General features: G+C 31.9%; 2 protein-coding genes across 2 annotated transcripts; one reads left to right on the plus strand and one right to left on the minus strand.

Moving 5' to 3' along the window:
• The first annotated feature begins 3,894 nt into the window (after positions 1–3,894).
• On the plus strand, positions 3,895–10,041 carry LOC122588994 (probable pectate lyase 5). Its single transcript, XM_043761222.1, has 5 exons — positions 3,895–4,458; positions 4,940–5,639; positions 5,747–5,938; positions 7,644–7,849; positions 9,708–10,041. Exons 1-5 carry the CDS (start codon positions 4,292–4,294, stop codon positions 9,958–9,960), a joined length of 1,518 nt encoding a protein of 505 aa, XP_043617157.1. The 5' UTR covers positions 3,895–4,291; the 3' UTR covers positions 9,961–10,041.
• A 5,609-nt stretch (positions 10,042–15,650) lies between these two features.
• LOC122587469 (serine/threonine protein phosphatase 2A 57 kDa regulatory subunit B' beta isoform-like) lies at positions 15,651–21,192 on the minus strand. Its single transcript, XM_043759652.1, has 2 exons — positions 19,778–21,192; positions 15,651–16,309 (listed from the first exon to the last, which is right to left on the minus strand). Exons 1-2 carry the CDS (start codon positions 20,927–20,929, stop codon positions 16,007–16,009), a joined length of 1,455 nt encoding a protein of 484 aa, XP_043615587.1. The 5' UTR covers positions 20,930–21,192; the 3' UTR covers positions 15,651–16,006.
• Positions 21,193–21,413: the final 221 nt, after the last annotated feature.

A 21,413-nucleotide genomic window follows, 5' to 3' on the forward strand; every position in this document is an offset into this window, starting at 1 on the left:
TAGTTTCATTATAGTTAACTAGTGTTAGCTACTACGTTTAATTATGACATCTTTACTATAAATTAAAGTACAACTGTAAAAGAAAATGATACAAGATGAAAGCACATTCTAATTACCAGCACGGTGACCGCACAATGCGGCGGTATTCTTGGTGGCGAGGACGACAGTTGGTGGTAGAGGCGGCATCTAGTGATGTTACATAATTGATGTAAAAGTAAATCGATGTAAAGGGTTAATGGAAATATGTTAAAAGATAAAAAAAAACTAATGGTGTTATATAATCATTAAAGATATTTTAGACATTTTCTCCATGTAACTTTCAACATGGGGTTATTTTTTTTATAATACGAGAATGGTACTCGCGTGTTGCAGCGGTGATGGAGGTGATCAATGACGGGGTGGTGATGTAATGGCGGCGACGACGGTGGCGGTAATGGGGTGATCTACCTGACTGACTCCGCCCTTATCTGTACGGGCTTCGCCCTCGGATTTAAAAATTCGTCGAAAGTTTATTGAATGACCACTCTAATGAAAGAGCATGAAATTTTAAGAACACTCTTATAATTTTTATAATTTATCGATATACGGTTTTTGAGATAAAATATTTTGATTGAATTAGAAGGATAAAATGATTTATGGAGGAGAGAGAAAAACAATGATTAGTTGAGATTTAAGGAGAGAGAAATAGTATTATAGTTATTTTAGGTAAATATATAATAGATAAACACGGTTACACAAACATAATTGATCGACTGGAGGATGAGTAATGAACGACAACAAAATTAAGAACAATTACTAGTTATTGTGTTACTTTCATACTTTCTTTGGCGATTTCCATATGATTCCTTGGTTGTTGATATGGGTCGATAGCTGGTTTTTTATTGGGAGGGGCAATCCAGAGAAACTCTTAGTTAATATGGGCTAGAGACTAAAAATATAAGGGTTATTCATAAGACGCATATGCAACCTTAAAAGCCTTTTAGTTTAAGGTGTGTTTGGGGTTACTTTTTAGGATAACTGAAAAAAAAAAAAAAAAAAACCTTTCGACCAATTTACAGAAATAGCAGTGACCTTTAAAGGTTTTACTTTTTAAAAATGAACTTTCATTTATTCCCGAAAATAGTAACATTTGACATGTGTACATGATGACATGGACATTTTTTGATTAAGTGACATTTTTTGATGACGTGGCATACATTATAACTATAGAAAATAGAAATGACCTTTCGACCAATTTACAAAAATAGAAGTGACCTTTAAAAGTTTTACTTTCTAGTAATAAACTCATTTATTGTCGGATTACTCCAACACCGACGACAGCGGTGGTGGAGGTGGATGTGGTTTCTTCTTGATTTCTTCAACTAATTTTAGAAGCCGTCGGCGGTCTGTTTGAGTTCGACCTGCTCTATCTGGATCTATGTCATCTGTCGATGAACTATTCTTAAACGGTCCAAATATGGCCTATGGAACTCTCGTCTCACCTTGAACATCCTCAGGATCTCCCTCCGGCTAAAATGACGATGTTTAGGCATCTAATTTTAAAGATTTTTAATCTCGAGATAGACGAAGTGGAGCTAGATTTATGTCTCTTTTAAGATCTTCATACACAACTTTTCACCTTTTCAATGCTTGAAGTAGGAAGAGACTCAACGGAAATTTATAAAATAAAAATTTAGCTTCAGGAGAAAATGACGAGAAGAAATACCTTGCTAGAACCGAAACTGAAACAGAGCCATGTCATTTTTTGGGGGAAATGACGTAACTGATAAAAAGTGACCAATTCACGAAACTCCAGAAAATAGAAAAGTGACCAATTCACGAAATTCCAAAAAATATAAATTAAAAAATGCCACCTAATCGAAAAATGTCCATGTCATCATGTACACGTGTCAAATGTTACTATTTTCGGGAATAAATGAAAGTTCATTTCTAAAAAGTAAAACTTTTAAAGGTCACTGCTATTTTCATGAATTGGTCGAAAAGTACTTTCTATTTTCTGCAGTTATCCCTACTTTTTAAAAATAGATTATGTGTTTTTAATAATCATAATCAAATAACCAACTGTAACAAAATGTGCTACTAAAAAAATAATGTTTGGATTTGATTATGTTGTTTGATATCACAATAACCAGATAACAGTGTTTGGTAAATATATATTTTAAAGAGTAAACACATAAAATGATAAAAGTGTACATTATTAGTTAAATGGATAAATCAAATCAAAATGGTAACATAATAATACTAGACGTTATTTAGAGGTGCTAACAAGAAAAAAAAATGAGATTTAAAAAAAAAATAATAGATTAAATTCAATCCTAAAATTGTTGATGTGTAAAAAAATATATTAAATTTATAGGCAATGTTATTATTGTGGAATACTTTGATTTGTAAACGAAATTAATAAAACACCTTTTCCAAAAAAATTTCACTAAAAAACGAAGTATAATTTGGTAGAATTGTAAATGGTGGCGGAAGAAAAAAAGCAATAAAAAGCAAAAGAAGAATTTGGAGAAGGCATTTGGAAGAAGCACAAAACTACAACGTGTATATAATGATTAATGGGACACTGGGTAAAAGGGGTATTGGGGTAAATTCAATAAAGGGAAACTAATTTTAAGGAATCACTTTTACCAGCCGTAAGGATGGAGCTGGTGTTTTGATTGATTTTAAACGCAGTTAATCAATTCTTAAAACATTTTTACCAAACACTAAAAACTAGTTATCTGTGATTTTAAAATGCAATAATCTAAAATTCCACTTCAAAACTCAAACCCAAACAACCCTCTTAAAATGACTTGCAATCCAAGAACTATTCATGAAACAAGGATTATTTGTGTAATTCATGATCAATAAACTACATAAAACACTGATAAATATAACGAATGTCTGCACAATACAACGAAAATGGTGGTAGCAATTAGTGATGGCGGCGTAGTGTATGTCACTGATATAAAAGAGGTAGTGTACTAGTATGAGAATTAAGGAGTATATATTATAAACTAATTTAATTAAAAGTATAATGTGTATAGGCTTAATGATAATGTTAGTTATATACAAGTATAATACCCGCGCGTTGTGGCAGAATTTTATGTTAGAAGTGACAATTTGTTATCAGGGTAGATATGGTAATTTACTGTTGTAGTGTGTGGAGTGACATTTTAAAAACCATAAATATGCTAAAAGGGGTTTTTGGAGAAAAAAATATATGCTTAATTTCTTAAGACATACCATAAATAAAAATTCAAAATGAGTAGAAAAGAAGTAATGACATTTTTGGCATTTTAAAGTTAGAAAAGTTGAAAGAGGGAGGTGAGAATTTGTTTTATAAGTAAAGATAAATATTATTGTTATTTTTTTTTTAAATTTCTTGACACTGACCTTTTTATATCTATACATCCATGAGTCTTTTGTAACTTTGATTAGAACGTTTCTCTTTCCAAAACCATGATCCTCTAGTATGGTATTGGGACAGCAATCTTCAACTTGAATTTCTAGATAAACTTAATTTGGCAAAATTTAAATGAAAAGAATAAAAATAATATTCAACCATTAGATATGATCTAGCCTATCACCCGAAAAAGAAGCAAAAAAGTTAGCATCAAAAAGAAAATCTAATATGCAAAATAATTCATTGTTACAAAAATGACTCATATGAGCATCAACCTCTACAACCCCGTCCCCAATCCAACCCATATTCCCAAAATTCCCTGAATGTGAAAAGTAATTTCCATTAATCACCATAAAAGACAACTTTCTCCCTTTTTCTTTATTTTCTACATAAATTTCTATCTTTATCGTGTGTTTGTGGATATTTGACTATATGGCATATATAATCCAGAAAATCAATCTATAATTTATATATCTATATATAGGATTGGATTTCTTGTTTATTTGTAATAGAATAGAATGATTTATAAGCGAAGATTCGAATGTAAAGTTATTGAGGAAACAATGACTTCTAAAGTGAGAGACCCTCATCCCCTTCCTCTCTAAAACCCCATCCTTTCCTTAAATTATCTTCTTTTCTTCTCCTTGAATTATGCAAAACCCTACTTTAAAAACTAATTTTCTCCAAAACCCATTAGATTTAACAACACATATATAATTACCAAATTGCATTATTCAATGTAAAACTTTCCATTACATTCTTTTATTTTTATTTTTATATTATATATAGAATCATTCAATTTTTGCATGATTTGCACATTCAGGAAAATTCAACTTGAAGCCAACTCTTTTTGTTTCATGTCATTAATACATTAATCAATTCTCTTCATATCATTAATTTGTTATGTTATATTCTTCTTTTTATCACACAAAAAAAATGCATCCCCCAAACACATACATTCTCTTGTTTTGCCTTATGACCTCTTTCTTCTCTGCCATTAGGGCCACTCTTAATCTCACACTTCCTTATCAACACCCTAATCCCGAAGCTGTTGTTCAAGAAGTACAAAGGTAAATACACACCTTCTTTTACATGCAAACTGCAAAACTCCACATTAGGATTATTAGGTTTCTCGGTTTGGCTCGTTTACACCCCTGCTAATTGAGTTCTTCATCTTGAGCTTGAGCTTTGATTTCTGAAAACAATTTAGACAAATTCCAATCTGGGATTTGTTCATTACATCATTTAGTCTTCTGGGTATCTTTCTGTTTCAAAAAGAAAGTCCAAAGATGCTCAATTTTCGCATTCGGGCCACTTTTTTTAACAGAAAATGACACCTTTTTTTTGTCATAATGGAAAGAATCCTTTCTGGGTTTTGTTCATCACAAAGTTAAATCTTTTGGGTGTCTTTCTTTTTAAAGAAAAGTCTATTGAATTTAAAGAGAAGGCAAATTCAAATTTTCTTGATATAACTTACAGTAAAACTTTGCAAGATATCTCATACAGTTGGCTAACATAACATTTTTTTGGTATTTCTGTCCATGAACACAGGAGATTAAATGTATCTATACATAGAAGAGAATTGTTGGACATAGCAGGCAATTGTCTCACTGGAAACCCAATAGACGATTGCTGGAAATGCGATCCAAATTGGTTCAATGACCGGCAACATCTTGCAGACTGCAGCATTGGGTTTGGCCGGTTTGCATTAGGTGGAAAAGGCGGTCAATATTACATAGTCACAGATTCGTCAGATAACGACCCAGTGAACCCAATTCCAGGCACTCTAAGGCACGCAGCCTTACAAACCGAACCCTTATGGATCGTATTTGCATCAAGCATGCTCATTAGACTCAAACATGAACTCATTGTCAATAGTTATAAAACAATAGATGGCCGAGGGGTCAACGTTGATATAACTGGTGGAGGTTGTATCACAGTTCAGTATGTAACAAATGTGATCATTCATAATATTCGGGTTTATAATTGTAAACCATCTGGGAACACGGATATACGATCAAGTCCAACGCACGTTGGACGTAGAGGGTTATCTGATGGTGATGGGATTTCGATATCAGGGTCAAGAAATATATGGATTGATCATTGTTCATTTGCTCATTGTACTGACGGTTTGATAGATGCAATTTTGGGGTCAACTGCTATCACTATTTCAAATAGTTATTTTACTAATCATAATGAAGTTATGCTTATGGGACATGATGACGCGTACTTACCAGATAAAGGAATGCAGGTTAGAAATTCAGATTTTTAAAGTTTTAAACGCGGTTTTATGCGTTAGTGAGTTGTACTTTTGGTAATACTGACCATACTGCATGATTTTGGTGTTTGTGTGTGTAGGTTACGTTTGCGTTTAATCATTTTGGCAGAGGTCTGATACAAAGAATGCCGCGGTGTAGACATGGGTATTTTCATGTAGTAAACAATGATTTTACTGAATGGAAGATGTATGCAATTGGTGGAAGTGCGAATCCAACTATCAATAGTCAGGGTAATCGGTACATTGCACCACCAGACCCGAATGCAAAGGAGGTAAAGTCTGTAACTCAAATGCAAGTAATGCATAGTTGGTAAAATGGGTGGGGCAAACAGATTAAGATGGGTCATTTCTTAGTGGCTAAAACATGTTGGTTAAGTCGAGCCGTCAACATATTGAATACAATTTTTGTTTGTTGTATATAGATATAAATATCTTTTCTTTTTGGAACGCCAATCATAAATTATTAGTTTTTACTATTTTTTTTTTCCAAATTAGTATACTAGTGCCGGATTTGAACCCTCTAACTCTAGAGAGACAAAGCTTCTCACCTTCCCTTTGAACCACTCGACTAAAATCTCATTGAGCTTTTACTAATATAGAGTAAAACCTCAATAAATTAATAATATCGGGACCATGGTATTTTATCAATTTAGCGAGATATTATTATATCGATAAATTAATAAATTATTAATTTAAAGAAATTCATGTATGACGAGCTTGAGGATGATTCAGTAGCTTTGAATCGGTCATTTGGAAAGAAGCGTTGCAAGCGGCAACAACACTTCACAACTTTTTGTTACAATACTAAAAGATAATGCTCAACTCTTAACTGAAATAGGAAGATTAAAAAAAAAACTCATTATAGATAATTTAAAGTTAAAAAAGAAAACAAATGACTATAACTTCATTTTTAATAGACAACTTTAAAATATTTTAAGCATTATTAATTTATAGTTTCGTTGGAACCAATATACTTATATTAGGACTTCAAAAAAGTTATTATCTTATTATTAATTGATTGAGGTCCAACTTTGTACTAGTCCCAAGTTGGGATCGAACAAATTATTAGTTTTATCGAGATTATTAATTTATCGAGTATTATTTAATCGAGGTTTTACTGTACTACGTATTAGCATATGATAATAACCTATGCTATTGAAAAGTGTTATTTTTATGTAATAAACAAATCGATTTACGATGTTGGAAATATTTGGATAACATTTTAGGGGTCGTCTTTAACAATTGGTCTGGTCGACCTGTAAAACCCAGGGACATAGCCCAAGTGTGGCCCTCATCTAATTGTTGTGGTTCATACTTTATAAAGGCCATGTGCACATGTATGTGACTCATTTGCCAATTGGGTCGAGATAGCCATCTTCTAAAAATGCCGAGTGTTTGGTCGAAATATGTAAACTTTTTTATGGCAGAATTTATCAAAAATAAAGAAGATTTCACTATTTCAGTAGAACATGTAGTGATATTTGTTCAAATCTATCAATTAAGCAACCGTCTAAAAAAAAACATATAGTAATATTGTACATATTGAACATTCCTAAGGCCATTTTTGTTGGAAAACATATAGTAATATTTTTGTTGGATAACTTGACCACAAAGCCAACAACCAACATAAAACTCCTTATTTGTTATGGAATAGTTTTCATTCTTGGCAAGTGTTGGATAATTGATGTCAAGAATTGGTGTTGCAAGCAAAAAGAAAAGAATCAAGGGTTCAAATTGTTGTTAACAAGCAAAGGAAATAGAGTTATATATCTAAAGATTAACCAAAACATTTTATTATACTATATGATAAGAATAAAATAATATGATAACTAGTGTACAAATCATCACTCTTTTATTAGTCATTAAATCAATTTATATGAACACACTTTTTTTTTAACGGCTATATAACTAGTGTTGTCATATTTTATCTTTATCTGATTACTTTTGATACATTTGCATTTTTAAAACCAAATATAGGTGACAAAACGAGTGGACGCAAATGAGAAGAATTGGGTTGGATGGAATTGGAGAACGGATGGAGACTTGATGGAAAATGGTGCGTTTTTTGTGCCTTCTGGTCAAGACCTAAACGACATGTATGCAAAGGCGAGTAGTGTTAATCCTCAGTCAGCCTACCTCATCGATCAACTCACGATGAATGCCGGTGTCTTCGGTCAGCCAAGGTACTTCCTCTCTATATCTTATGGAACTAAAATATTAAACCATCGTAATTGCATTTTGAGGTCATCATAGTAACTTTATATTTAAAACTAGTCCTAATACCCGTACGATGTAGGGTAGTTATATGAATTGTATTATTAAGAAATTTGAATATGCCTCATATATGATTCCTGAGTATGAAATAAATTGTACCTAAAGTAAACGGATTATAATAAACAGTAATGATAAATATAGTATATGTTTAGTAAGAGTTTTGAATTTACCTTAAATTTTACAATCACGTCAAAATCGGAACTTGTAAGCATAGTTGATGGCGGCAAATAGCCTTGTGATTTCGGATTACAAACTCAATTTTTTGAAGTTTTCATGCTAATAACTTAGTATAAGTAATATAAGTAAATAAGAGTTAAAGAGTTAAGAAAAAGAGATAATTTTATTAATGAGAAAACGATGAATCAAATAAGGTTATAATCTGTTTTGTATTTATATGCCCAAGAGTTGTAATTTAGTTATAATTCTAATATGGAATTTGAATCAATATACAATTAAAAAAGATAATTAATTTAATTAAATAAATTAAAAGGACACATGTCAATCAAGGATTACGACATGTATCGTTTTAAGAACATTTTAATCTTGTTTTAGTTTATTGGTAGATACCCTTAGATTTTTTTTCTCATATCCAGTACCACTTGCCTTTGCCTAGTGGTTATAGAATCAATCTTCTATTGTCCTACCCTACTTTTATCTTATTCTATTCTATTTTGTTATTCCATATATAATTGTAAGACAATTTCATTATTGGCCAAAAGTGAACATTTTGAAAATATATGATCATAAATGCATCAAACAATAACAAAGTCAAGATCTTTTTTTGTTATCCCAATTGAGAAGAATATAATAAGCATCTACTTTCTCATATTTGAAGTATTTTGCTTGGTTCAAGAGAATTTTAATCTAGTTTTTATTAAATTTAAGACACAATATTTAATTATGTCCTATTGTCATATATTATATAGATGTGGTTAGAACCTTAAAAAGGTTATCTAGGGTCTTTTCACTTAGAAAGTGACTTATGCCCTTCACTTTTTTTAGGCCATAAAAAGGTTCCTATTGGCATCCTTCTAAAGATTGCAATAGAAAACTGTCTTTCACATCGGAAACAAGTGGTAAAACATACTGTAAAATGAATGTGGATCGAACCTTTTGAAAGTGTTTAAATACTTACAAAAGTGCCTTCCATTGGTTGCCAAATTGCATGGCCTATAATATTCTACAATCTAGAGGTGATAAAACAAAGGGAATAACTTATATGATGTTAACATCATCTTTGTTAGATGATGTTGTTATTAAAAACCATAAAATTCATAGGGGGGCTTTTTGACATGTGTAAAATTTGATGTTAAGGAATATGTGAGGAAACATCATCCAACAAAGATGATGTTAACATCATATATCATTTTCCCTAAAACAAATAATACCCTGCGATTAGTTTAAGTCAAAATATAGACATATTATACAGATCACAACAAGTTAAAGGCAAAACAACCGAAATTTACTAAAGGGTGTGATTAATTAGCTGTCACAAAAAGTGTTGTGATGTTTTGAAATGGCATACTCTAGACTGAATACTACTATCAGGTGTATTTTTCTGTTGAACCGACTCTAATTTAAAAAAGTAATATCTTTTATGCACGGAAAAAAAATCATGTGGTTTACATGCACATAAGTACATGACTTATATAGCATGTGTTATATATTGAACAAAGTGTTCTTTCTATGAGCATAGAAACTAATTATACATTCTAAACTATGCAACAATTGATGACAAACAACTAACCTAATATGGTGGCTATGCAGGGAAGTGGGGAGTGTGTCGTTTGGTGGTGGTCCAATAACAAGACCAGGAGATGGTGGTGCAGGTAGGAATGGTGGCAGCAACCCTAATGACGACGATTATTTTGGAATAATATTTGGGAGCGGCGCAGTCGCAAGATCACCGGCACCCACCACCCTTTTTTTGAATTCTCTAATTCTTTTAGTTATTTACATCACCATCAGTACTAATGGTGGTGTTTTATTTACATTATTATTATCATTCCCATTACTATAGTGATAAATTTGGAAAAGTTAGTATATAGGAGAAAGAAAACAATTTTAGTGATTATATGATCAATTACTTAGCTGTTGTATATGTCCATTACCAGTCAGATTAGAAATAATGTCAAATTTATAGTTATTAAGAAATTAAGAATATACATGTTAGTAAGCATAATAACATTGATTAAGCATTTGATAAATGAGTCAAAAAGTGAGGCCTGACAAAATAATTATAAAAGTTAACACTAAAAAGTGTGAACTTTTATTTCTACACACTTTTTAGTGTGTAGTATTTTCCATACACTTTTAATTCAATATATTTCTACACGATAAAAAGCGTGACATAATTTTTAATTTGTTCACACTCACCTAAAAGTGTGAACAAATGCAATATTGTTTGTAGTGGTCGTATATAATTTAACTTCAGTGTTTGTTTGCTAAGATGTCTTATACATTAAGTATCACTTCAGATACGACCGAATGTATACGATAACATCATTTAAAATTAGGTACATGCACTCAACAATTACATGTGCGCAACAATAAAATTTATCTATGATTATACACTCCCAGCTGAAATTCACATGTTTTTGAATATGTGATATCACTAAAGTATTATTAATGCTATGAATATCAGTTTTTCATTCTTTTTTACAATATCAGTTTTTCATTCTTTTTTTAAATGACATGTTCTAGGTTGGATATATACAATATCAGTTTTAAATTACAGTATCAGTTTTTCATTTTTTTTAAGAGAAAATTACACTTTTCGTTTTAAAAGTTGACATGTTTTTCACTTTTCATCCTTTAAATGAAAAAATTACAATTTTGACCTTAAAGTTGGCAAATTTTTTCAATCATCGTCCCTCGCCAAACGTTGTTAAGTTTCAGCCGTTAAGTCGGACACGTGCAACACACGTGAGGGATTGAAACTGCAAAAAATGACAAGTTCATGGACGCAAACTGAAATTTACTTTTATGTTGTCATCATCTTCATCTTCTCCGGTTGACTTCGTCGGAAAAATTTGCCGGAAAACTTAAAATGTTGATATCTCACTCGTTTCTTCGAATTAGACCACAAAACCACCACCAAACTTCTCAAAATTAATTTTCGCACGAATCCTAAAAAACAGATTTCAGACTCAGCACTTGCTGGAAAACTCAAAATACCCATACCATGGATTTTGAGCAATATTTCTGTACGATTTAGCTTGTTCCAAGAATGCAATATTTCTGTTTCGCAAATAAGTCCATGTTGGATTAGGTGTACGTGCTCCTCACTAAGACACTAATGGTGTGCCTCATTTATTATTCCATAAGCTCTGCACCAAAAAGAAAAGTACAAAATGAGGAGAGACCTTCATGTGGGTTCGGTTTTTGTCAATGAAACAAAGACATAAAATCGAAAAATTAGAAATATATATAAAGAGGGAGCAAAGAGGGACGAAAGGACCAGGAGGCCTGACAAGCCCCTGCAACCCAAATATTTCAGATCAAAAATTTCGATCATCGTCCCCTAATTCTTAGTTTATGTAATAGAAGTTTAAAGCAATTTAGAGTTCGTCATTTGGTTGATTATAGCTCTTGTTCTATATTTTGTATAGAAACTTTAAATCCGTTGTTTGTGAAATCCTTACGTCGAAATCTCATTCTGGAAGTTGTTACAAGTTTACTATTGATTCATCTAGTATTGTGTTAAGTTTCATAGCGATTCATCTACTATTGTTACAAGTTGTTAAATCCTTACCTTTTATTTTTGGTGATTTAATTAGATGTTAGTTTCATCGTAAGGTTTTCGATATAGTTTACTGGTCAATCGTTAAGCTTATTAAGTTGTTACAATAGTTAGATTAGTAGATTGAGGTACAAAGAATTCGGGTGTGACAACCAATTCATTGGTTAGGATTCTTGTGGAAATTGATTTTGAGAAGTTTGGTGGTGGTTTCGTGGTCTAATTCGAAGAAACGAGTGAGATATCGACATTTTAAGTTTTCCAGTGAATTTTTCGACGAAAGTCAGCCGGAGAAGATGAAGATGATGACAACAGAAAAGTAAATTTCAGTTTTTGTCCTTAAAGTTGTCATTTTTTGCAGTTTCAGTCCCTCACGTGTTTTGCACGTGTCTGACTTAACGGCTGAAACTTAACGACGTTTGGCGAGGGATGATAATTGAAAAAATCTGCCAACTTTAAGGTCAAAATTGTAATTTTTTCACTTAAAGGACGAAAAGTGAAAAACGTATCAACTTTAGAGACGAAAAGTATAATTAACTCTTTTTTTTAAATACTTTCACTAACCCAATTAAATCAAGAACTTTTACAGCAATAACCTACACTATTCAACTCCGTCATCACTAGCACCAATTGTCGCCACTACCAGACCGTCGTCGCTATCAACTCCGCATTATACGGGTACCGTACTATTATAACTTAAGAGAGTGAGGTCATAGGTTCAAATATGATGTGGGCAACATAGTTTAAAAAACAAAAACAAATTAAGGTTTCACATATTAAAATGAATATATGAAAATGCATATCCCTACACTCAATTTACCAATAAAAATACATATATACAACTATAACTTCCGGCCTTACCTAGGCTCATTTAAGCACTTTATAGGCCTTACCAGTGCATACTACATCACATAAGTAGACATTTTACCTAATGCTAGTTTTGATGAAAACAATAAGCTAAAATAATAAACAAAGTTAATTTCAAAATTCAAAATAATAGAAACAGAAACTTCTAATAATACAATCATAATCCTTAACTTAGTTGAAAATGATCGAATGTACCTACTATATTCCCAATAATAAATTATAATCTGTATCTTTAATTAATAATCGTAGTCACCTAGAATCATAACTAAAGCAAATTCTTGTATAGCAAATGTTTTTTAACTGTAAATTTCATTAAGTGAACCTAAAAACGCTAAAATGACATTCTAGATTAGTGATTAAAAGGAACTTAATCATCGAGGATTAAACATTGTCCATGCGACAGGGGCGTGTAAGCTGGTTAGCGTTACCTATTATCAGCATATTTTGTTAATAATAATTATCTGGAATCAAACCTTTTAAAGCAACAAAATGTATGTGAATCAAAGATAAAAAACCTGTTAAGTGTCATGTCAAAATTTCCAATTTTTTGGACACATTTGTACGCCTGCCTTATGCAAAACAAAAGCCACATCAATTTAAATGGTCCACATCTTTTGACAATAATCACTATACTACAATTAATCGATCAATAATCTAATCACCGAAAGAAAAGTCACATGGTTAGAATATTAACAAATAATGGGGTTTCGAAGTCCTAAAAATTATAACAAAGAAAAATGACTAAAGCAAAACCAAATTCTTGCACAAAGAACAAAAGCATCTATTCAAGATAATCTAGAGCTCTTGTTTGGGATATTAAAATATGAGAAAATAGTTTGGCGACGTTATAATATACGTTTTAAGCAAACTATTTTCTGATTTCGTAAAAATGACCAACTTTCCTAGAGTTGCGATTTCGTTAGCCATTTTTGCAAAACCGAAAAAGGTTGTTTAAAATCGTATATTATAAAACATTTTTGGTCACAAGTTATTCTTTCTCAAAATATCAAGAAAGATCACAAGTGTTTGATAATGTATATATCCAACCTAGAACACGTCTACTATGTTCTAAGTAGTTAATTTCGGTGGTATAATGGTGGTATACCAGTTTTCGGTCCTCCGCTGGTATATCAGTTAAAATTTCTGTCCAGAATTTCGTTACCGGAATTTTCGGTCAAATTTTGGTGAAATCGGTCAAATTTCGGTAGTATACCAGTTTTTCAGGTTTTTTTTTTTATTTTTTATTTTTGTCGAAACTTAAAATACAACATAAGAAACACTAATTTTTGCAAGTATTAAAACTACTCTATCAAGTATTGATACTTTTAAGCTTGACTTTTGATATTTAGATTAAGTATTTAATTAATATAACTGCTATTTGTGTATAATTGTGATTTTTTTAGTATATATAATTATATATAATATTTTACATAATATTAAAATTACCGAAAAAACCGGTATTTCGCTTACTTACCGGTCCTTGACCGAAACACCAAAATTTCGGTCCTTAACTACTTAGATTATGTTTATCCGCTTTTTTAAATATTATACTATCATATAACTTGTGATAGTATAATATTTAAAAAAGAGACAATATGTGAGTTCTTGCATCAAAAAATACACCCGGAAGGCAAAATTGAAATTTGAAACACAGGGGTTGCTTGGTAGGGGTATTTGAGGGTGGGGAATGAGTAAGAAAAAGTAAAGGTAATGAATACCTAATTGGGGCAATGAACCATTATAGCCTAAATTGGGGGTGGGGGAATGGTTATCAATACCTAGTATCTTTCCCCGTATTATAACCCACGTTCTCCTCTTGTTAATTATTTATCTCTCATCCCTTTCATCTCTTTTTATTCCTCCTTCATGAATTATTTTCTTTTTATTACACTATAGATATAACACAATGGTTTAGTTCCCGATTCAAACATCAATCAAGATATCAATTTTTATTAATAAATATTTTGTTTATGATCAGCCGTTTGATAACAGAAATACATGGATGAAAGTGACAACTGAATAAGAGTACCAACAACAACAGAAAGATGATTATTTGCAGTATGTGATTTTTGAAAGTATTTTTGGATCTGCTTGTTGCGTGTCTATGCGTTTGAATTTATATGTTACTGCATTCCCTTTGGAAAAAGTGAAGCTCATATCTTCTCTCCATATTATGTCTTGTTACTGCATTTACATTTGGATCTTTTTTCTAATACATTAGTGTGTTTTGTGTTCTAATGACTGATTTGGATCTTTATTAATTTATTATTATAACTTTTAATTATTATTATAATAGTGGAATTCATAAAACTCATGATTTAATACAGACCAGAAGGATGCTCGCGCATTGAAGTGGCACCTCCGAAAGAAAAAGGCGGTTAAATGTGGGGTATCGTGAACAAAAAACAATGGGCTGTATTGAATAGAAATACATGTTATGCGGCTAATAATTTTAATCAAATAAAGAAATTAAACTGAGATCTTGTTTTCTACATCAACTAACCCTTATTAAACCAGCGTTATAAAGATTAAAATAAAATTGAAAAAAAAAACTACTTTCAATCTACATAATTATACATAGTGAACAACATGCAAACATCAACATACCACAATATCCATTACCGAAATGCACAACCATCTCTATTCCAAAAAATGAATGATATATACGTAGATGCATGAGATTTTTCTAAGGGTATTTTAGGAAGTTCAGAAATAAAGTGTTTGGAAAAGTGTAAATTATAAGGGTAAAATAAAAAATTTAAAGGTAGAGTATTTAATTTAAGGAAGAGGTAATTTGTTTATATAAGAAGTATAGATATAAAACATAACATGTCGATATTTATTTCAATGTATATTTTGAACCAAGCAATATAAAAAGCAATGATAATGAATCCTTTGTATTAACCAAACAACAATAATATAATGATAATATTCCTTAGTATTTCATTATATTCCTGTTTCCTTTTCCTTTGACATTCCTTAGTTTGAACTAGGCACACCCTTAATAACTCACTTTTAAAGCTGAAATACCTACTATACATTTCATCAGAGCAATTAACCCATTATCAAGAATACATTAATGTAAAACAACTTGAAAACAGGGGGAAAAACAACCACATTGTAAAGAATAGTGGTTTCACATGTATGTAATTTTTTGTATTCACACAAAAGATGGTCAGAATATTTCATTTGACCACAGAAAAGATACATGAACAACTTGTCTGCATAAAACATCCTATGAGGTTTAACATACAACTTTTACATATCATCTGTCCCATTATTACTAAAAGGTATAAAACGTATTAGTAATTATAACAACAGATGATACAGCTTACCTATCGAAAACCCAAAAGTAAAAAGCAAAGAAAACGATAGGGAAAAAAAAAATCTTTATAAGAAGAGGAGGTCGAAAGCCTTTATCATTTCCACTGTTGTATCAATTCACCAGAACCATATAATTTCATGTAGCTTGGGAGGCAATGGACTCGAGTTTCTTCCAAGTCAACTCACGTTGCTTAAGGTTTTCGTTGACCATGGCTTCTTTGTCCATATATCGTGTCTGGCACTCTTCAAAGAGCTCAGGATCCATTTCCATGAACATTCTTCTGACATTTGTAGTTAGTTCGTTGATTGCTTGGTTCCAGTGACCCTGTATATTCTTTTCTAATGAATCAAAAATAATGGGTAAAATGACGTCTCGATTCAGCGCAATTAAGCTCACTACACGTTCATTGTTCCACAAAAATAGTGCACGTTCTGCAACCTACAAGATGGCTTAAAGTAAGAAAACTTTTAAATGAAAACTAAGGTACAAAAAGTTGCAAGTGTCAAAAGAGTTATATGTAGCATCAGACTGCAAACATATGAAAAGGCAGAGCAACATTTGACCATAACAAATGCCCGCGCGATGCGGCGGTGTGGCAACGGGTAGTGGTGGTGGCGGTGGTGGTAGCGTTGTGGGTATTAAGAGTGATATAGTTATCTTAGAAATTGAGGTATATAATTTCATTAAGGGTGTTAGAGTTATCTTAGGTGAAAATGTTTAAATTAGTGAACAAAAGAAAGGGGTATTTTGGGGTTATCAAGTACTTAGTTGAAAATTTTGGAGCGAACAAATGCTTTATAATGTAGTAGGGAAGTAGAGATAAGAGATAACAGCATATAAAGTAGAAACAAATGGTCTTAAGGATCATGCCTCATATACACAGAGATAATGTCATAATGATCATGCTGACAGACAGCACCTAACACACCTGCAGTAATCCTAACATCATGATCTTCTAAATTACATTCGTGACCAGTAATATGTATACAAATAACCAAAATAATATGAATGTTCTTATTGTAAAGATGACAAGAATAAACAATTATCATAGAGATAAATACCACAAAAATGATGCTTAAGATTATCATGATAGCAAATATAATCTAAGAATTGTTAAGGTAATTATAATAAGAATTTTGGATTGAAGAAGTTTACAAGAATTATGATTGGGGTACTATTGGGCCAGATCTGAATGTTAAGCTAATTCGATTTAATGGCACTATAAGCAAGATGCTTGTATCATCATCATTAAGCTTCTCTTGAAATCCACATTGTCATAATTGAAACACGAAAAAGATGATATCTAAGTTGTAGTGTAAGATATAGCTGGTCCACTAAGCTCAAATGCAATAGTATCTTACTATGCAGAATGATAACGTTAAATTATCTTATAAGATCTAACTAGTTGAGTTAACTATTACTATGTAGCATCTGGGGTTTAGAAGCACACATGGCAACAACAATTACATAATCAAATAAGTCAAAACATGTTACATCTATAATTAGATAGGTATGCAAATAGAGTTTAGTATGTTTTATTGATTATTCGATTAGAGTAAACATAAGCATCATTGGAGAGAACCTACCTATCAAACATATTTTGGAGCGACTTCTGTCACTCGAAAATAAAGTTTGTATTTTCTTTAATTGTAAGAAATACCATTCAGGACTTATCGGGTTCTACAATCGTACTATGAAAAATGCAATATAGGCAGGTTCTTACATAATCTTTATGCAACATTAAAAAGATCATAATTAATCAACAAGTTTATAACCCAAATTCATAGAAATGCAAAAAAATAGAGTTGATAATGGTTTAATCCCAAGTATAAACTTTTGGCGTTTAACCCTTTTTAGTTTTTATTATACGATTTAATCCTCTATGTTTTAAAATTTTGGCGGTTTAATTCTTTGAGGGGATATCTAATCTTTATACTTTAAAACCAAAATTAAATTCCCAAATTTTATCTTTTGCAATGATTTTGCCTTTTTAAATAATCTAATTTAACCCTCCAGCTTTTAAAGTTTGGTAGTTTAACCCTTTGAAGAGTTGAACCAATATGTTAACACAAAGTTAAAGGATTAAATTATGGAATAAAAAACATAGAGGTATGAAACGCCAAAAAGTTAAAACTAAAAGGATTAAACGATTACTAACCCAAACATATAAGCAAGAAAACGGCCAGATTAGGAACAATCACATTTACACACAAACAATACTAAAGTGCAGGAAAATTTACCAGGTGTAAAACTCTTTTACCCCAAAAAATATAGAAAAGTGCAGGGCATGAAATTTGAAGGCATAATATTAGTGTGTATTAGCCAATAAGCAATTTTCCCAGAATCATGGTCATTGCTATCATTTGACTATTCTTTCATAACTTCTAATAATACTTTACAATGAGAGAAGTCTGGCTCCTATTATAAGAATTGAGACTGGGAAAAGTCCAGAAAATTGTCATCCTGACTGTTGCAAGCATTCCTGTCTGGATCCATGTCTACCTATCTACCCTAATTCTAGAGCCCATGTCTACCATAAAATTGTCATCCTGACCGTTGCAAGCATTCCTCTCGATTTATCTTCCACGTCTACCTATCTACCCTAATTCTAGCTCTATAAACATTCCTGCCTCGAGCCATGTCTTCCGACAGTAGTAACGTCTCCATGTCTAGCGTTAGTCTATCTTCCCACTTCCGTGTTGGGGATCGACCATTCAAGTTATCCAGATATTTCTGTCGCTAAACCTTTAAAATACCATGGATTTTGGTGGGTTTGTCAAAACACTTGCCTTTTGTTTTCTAATCCTAATTTTAATACCCTGTTAAACTATTCCTATTACCTAAACACATTCAAAATTCCGAATCAAAATAAACGGCAAATCAGTGGGTCAGGCAGTTTGGATAATGGGTCAAAACAAAATTAGGTTATAATGGATTGGTTGGGTTAGAACAAAACCTTCATATTTAGCAAGCTGTAAGCACTGAAATACACATTAGATGACTTTCTATCCGTTTGACCAATTTTCTTTACTATATTTTATCTATTTGACCCGTTAGGCATAAAGCGTAACCTGGTCAACATATTATGAACGCGGAATAAGTGTGTAAAATGATTTGTTATTACCAAATGAATATACAGAGAATGCATATATATACAACTAATATCTAAGTCGGTTACTACTAACTAACTATCTTCTAATCTTCATAATTAAAACCATAATGTTTTGATAAATACAAAACTAGTCCTCCAACTTGTACAAATCGTATAGTCTTCAAATATTCATAAGTAATTAGGTTACCACCCCTATTAAAACTAAAAGGAACCAAAAAGAACATTAGACTAAAACATCAGCCGCAATCCCAAGCCCAAAAAAATGATTATAAAGCAAGAGATACTCAGATAAACACATAAATGACTGTCAGAAGGAGAGAAGGACTAACTTGGCACGGGTGGAGTTACATACACCTGAGAGGGTGCAATCGAACCCACTTAACAAAACCTTTCTCCATTTTTCTAGTTTAATTTAGTCTAAATTTCATGTAAAATGGTAACTGAACCCCCTGAATTCATTCTTACGCCTTGGTAATTATGATAATGACCCACTCGACAATAATTTTAGCTCTGTTGAATATAAGACTATACCTTAGTCTTCTCTGATCATCTGATCTAGAGGGAACAGCAAATTTAGCTTTTAAAAATTTGGTCTATACACATATACACGAGTAACTTATCACATCCTTAATAAATAATTTTGGAGTTATAAAGAAGATAATTAGAAATACTCACAGGCTGACTACATATGACACAAAAAGTAAAGAAGAAACATTCCTCAATGGCAAATAAAAATACCAAACATACATCAATTGAAATAAAACTTGTAATAAAAGAAACAAAATATCACAAACCTGGAAATGAGAGCTATTGATGCAACATCCAATCCTTCGAAAGAGAGGAACCATGCAGTGTTGGAACTCTGCATTTTGAGTAGCGTCCAAAACTTCTTCTAACTCTCCCAGAAATAGAATTTCCTTTGCACAATTTGTAACAGGCCAGTACTTCAATAGCCCTTTGATAACTATATCAGCCAACTTATAATCTTTTTCGACAAACTGCGTTACACAGTATGACAATTGTTGATGATATAAATTAATAGACTTTGGCTTATGAAGTGGGATAAGAGCCCGTGAAAGAAACAACTTATGTTCTTCCTTCATTGGAACTGCAAAACCGTTAATTATACTTCCAAGAATCTCCAATAACTCGCTGATACCAGGATGCCTCTCGGTTTCAAATATAAACCTATAGAAAATATTATTTATCGCCTTTCTTATAAAAGGACGATGAACCATAAATTTACCATACACACGATGAAGAATAGTCTTTAAATACTCACGTTCCCGTGGATCTTCTGTATCAAACAAATCAAGCAAATTCAACACAAACGAATGGTTAACATATCGTTTAGCCACTTTAGTATCTGTATCAGAAGACACCACATATCTCAAAAGCAATTCATAAACAAGTTGCAAATGAGGCCAACACGGATCCAAAAACATATCATCCTCTTCAGGGTCAAGACTTTCAGTTCCGGTATTCTCGTGTGCTTGAGGAGGCAAACACCTAAAGATATTCACCGATATCATCTTAACCATTTCCCCCTGCATTATCTCATTCATTTTACTCGACCCCGACTGAACCAACTCAACAAGCTCCATCAAAGTCTGTTTCTTTATCTCTTTTTCCTTAACATTCTTTAAACTACTCGAAAAATCGAAGATACAACAACAGATCTGCAACTTTTTCAGAAACAAAACATGTCGGTCCGCCACAGGGACATCTTTCAACATGGGCAACACCTCAATCACACCAGGCTGCTGTGGCGAAATACCCATTTCCGCCACAGCCAGTGACCTCACACTAGGCTGCTGATCACTAGGAACAGCAGCCGATCTCGACGCGTGGTTTATAGTCACATCTGATGAAATGTTGGGCCCTGGTGGTGGTTCTATTGCTTCTTGTTTCAATCCCTTTTTCTTCCCTTTAATAATCTTGAACATACTTATACTATATCTATACCTATATCTATATCTATATGATCTATATATAAATAAGCTATATATATGGATATATCAAAACCCTAAGTCCTTAAATGAAAGTTTTAGTATATAGATACAGAAGATATGTATGTATAAAAAGATCATACCTTTTTGATTGAGATCCAAGCAACTTGTACTATTTTCATAATTTGAGGTATTTTTAGACCATTAAAAAAAAAGAGAATGAAATGTGTTTTATGGAAGTAGTAGTATAAAGGAGAAGGAAGGATACATGTGTCCTGAAATGTTGGATGAAATGGACACGGATTTAATCCAATCTAAATCTAAAAGATAAAAAGGAAAAGACTATGATTGACATGATTTTTTTTTTTTCTGGGATATTAGAAAAAAAAATATATATATATATATTGTACAGTAATTAATTTGACTAGGTATGTATTGGGTCAAGAAAGAGTATTTGGCAAATGGCACCACAATTTGAGTA

The sequence above is a fragment of the Erigeron canadensis genome, chromosome 2 (assembly GCF_010389155.1).
Source record: "Erigeron canadensis isolate Cc75 chromosome 2, C_canadensis_v1, whole genome shotgun sequence".
Lineage (NCBI taxonomy): Eukaryota > Viridiplantae > Streptophyta > Magnoliopsida > Asterales > Asteraceae > Erigeron > Erigeron canadensis.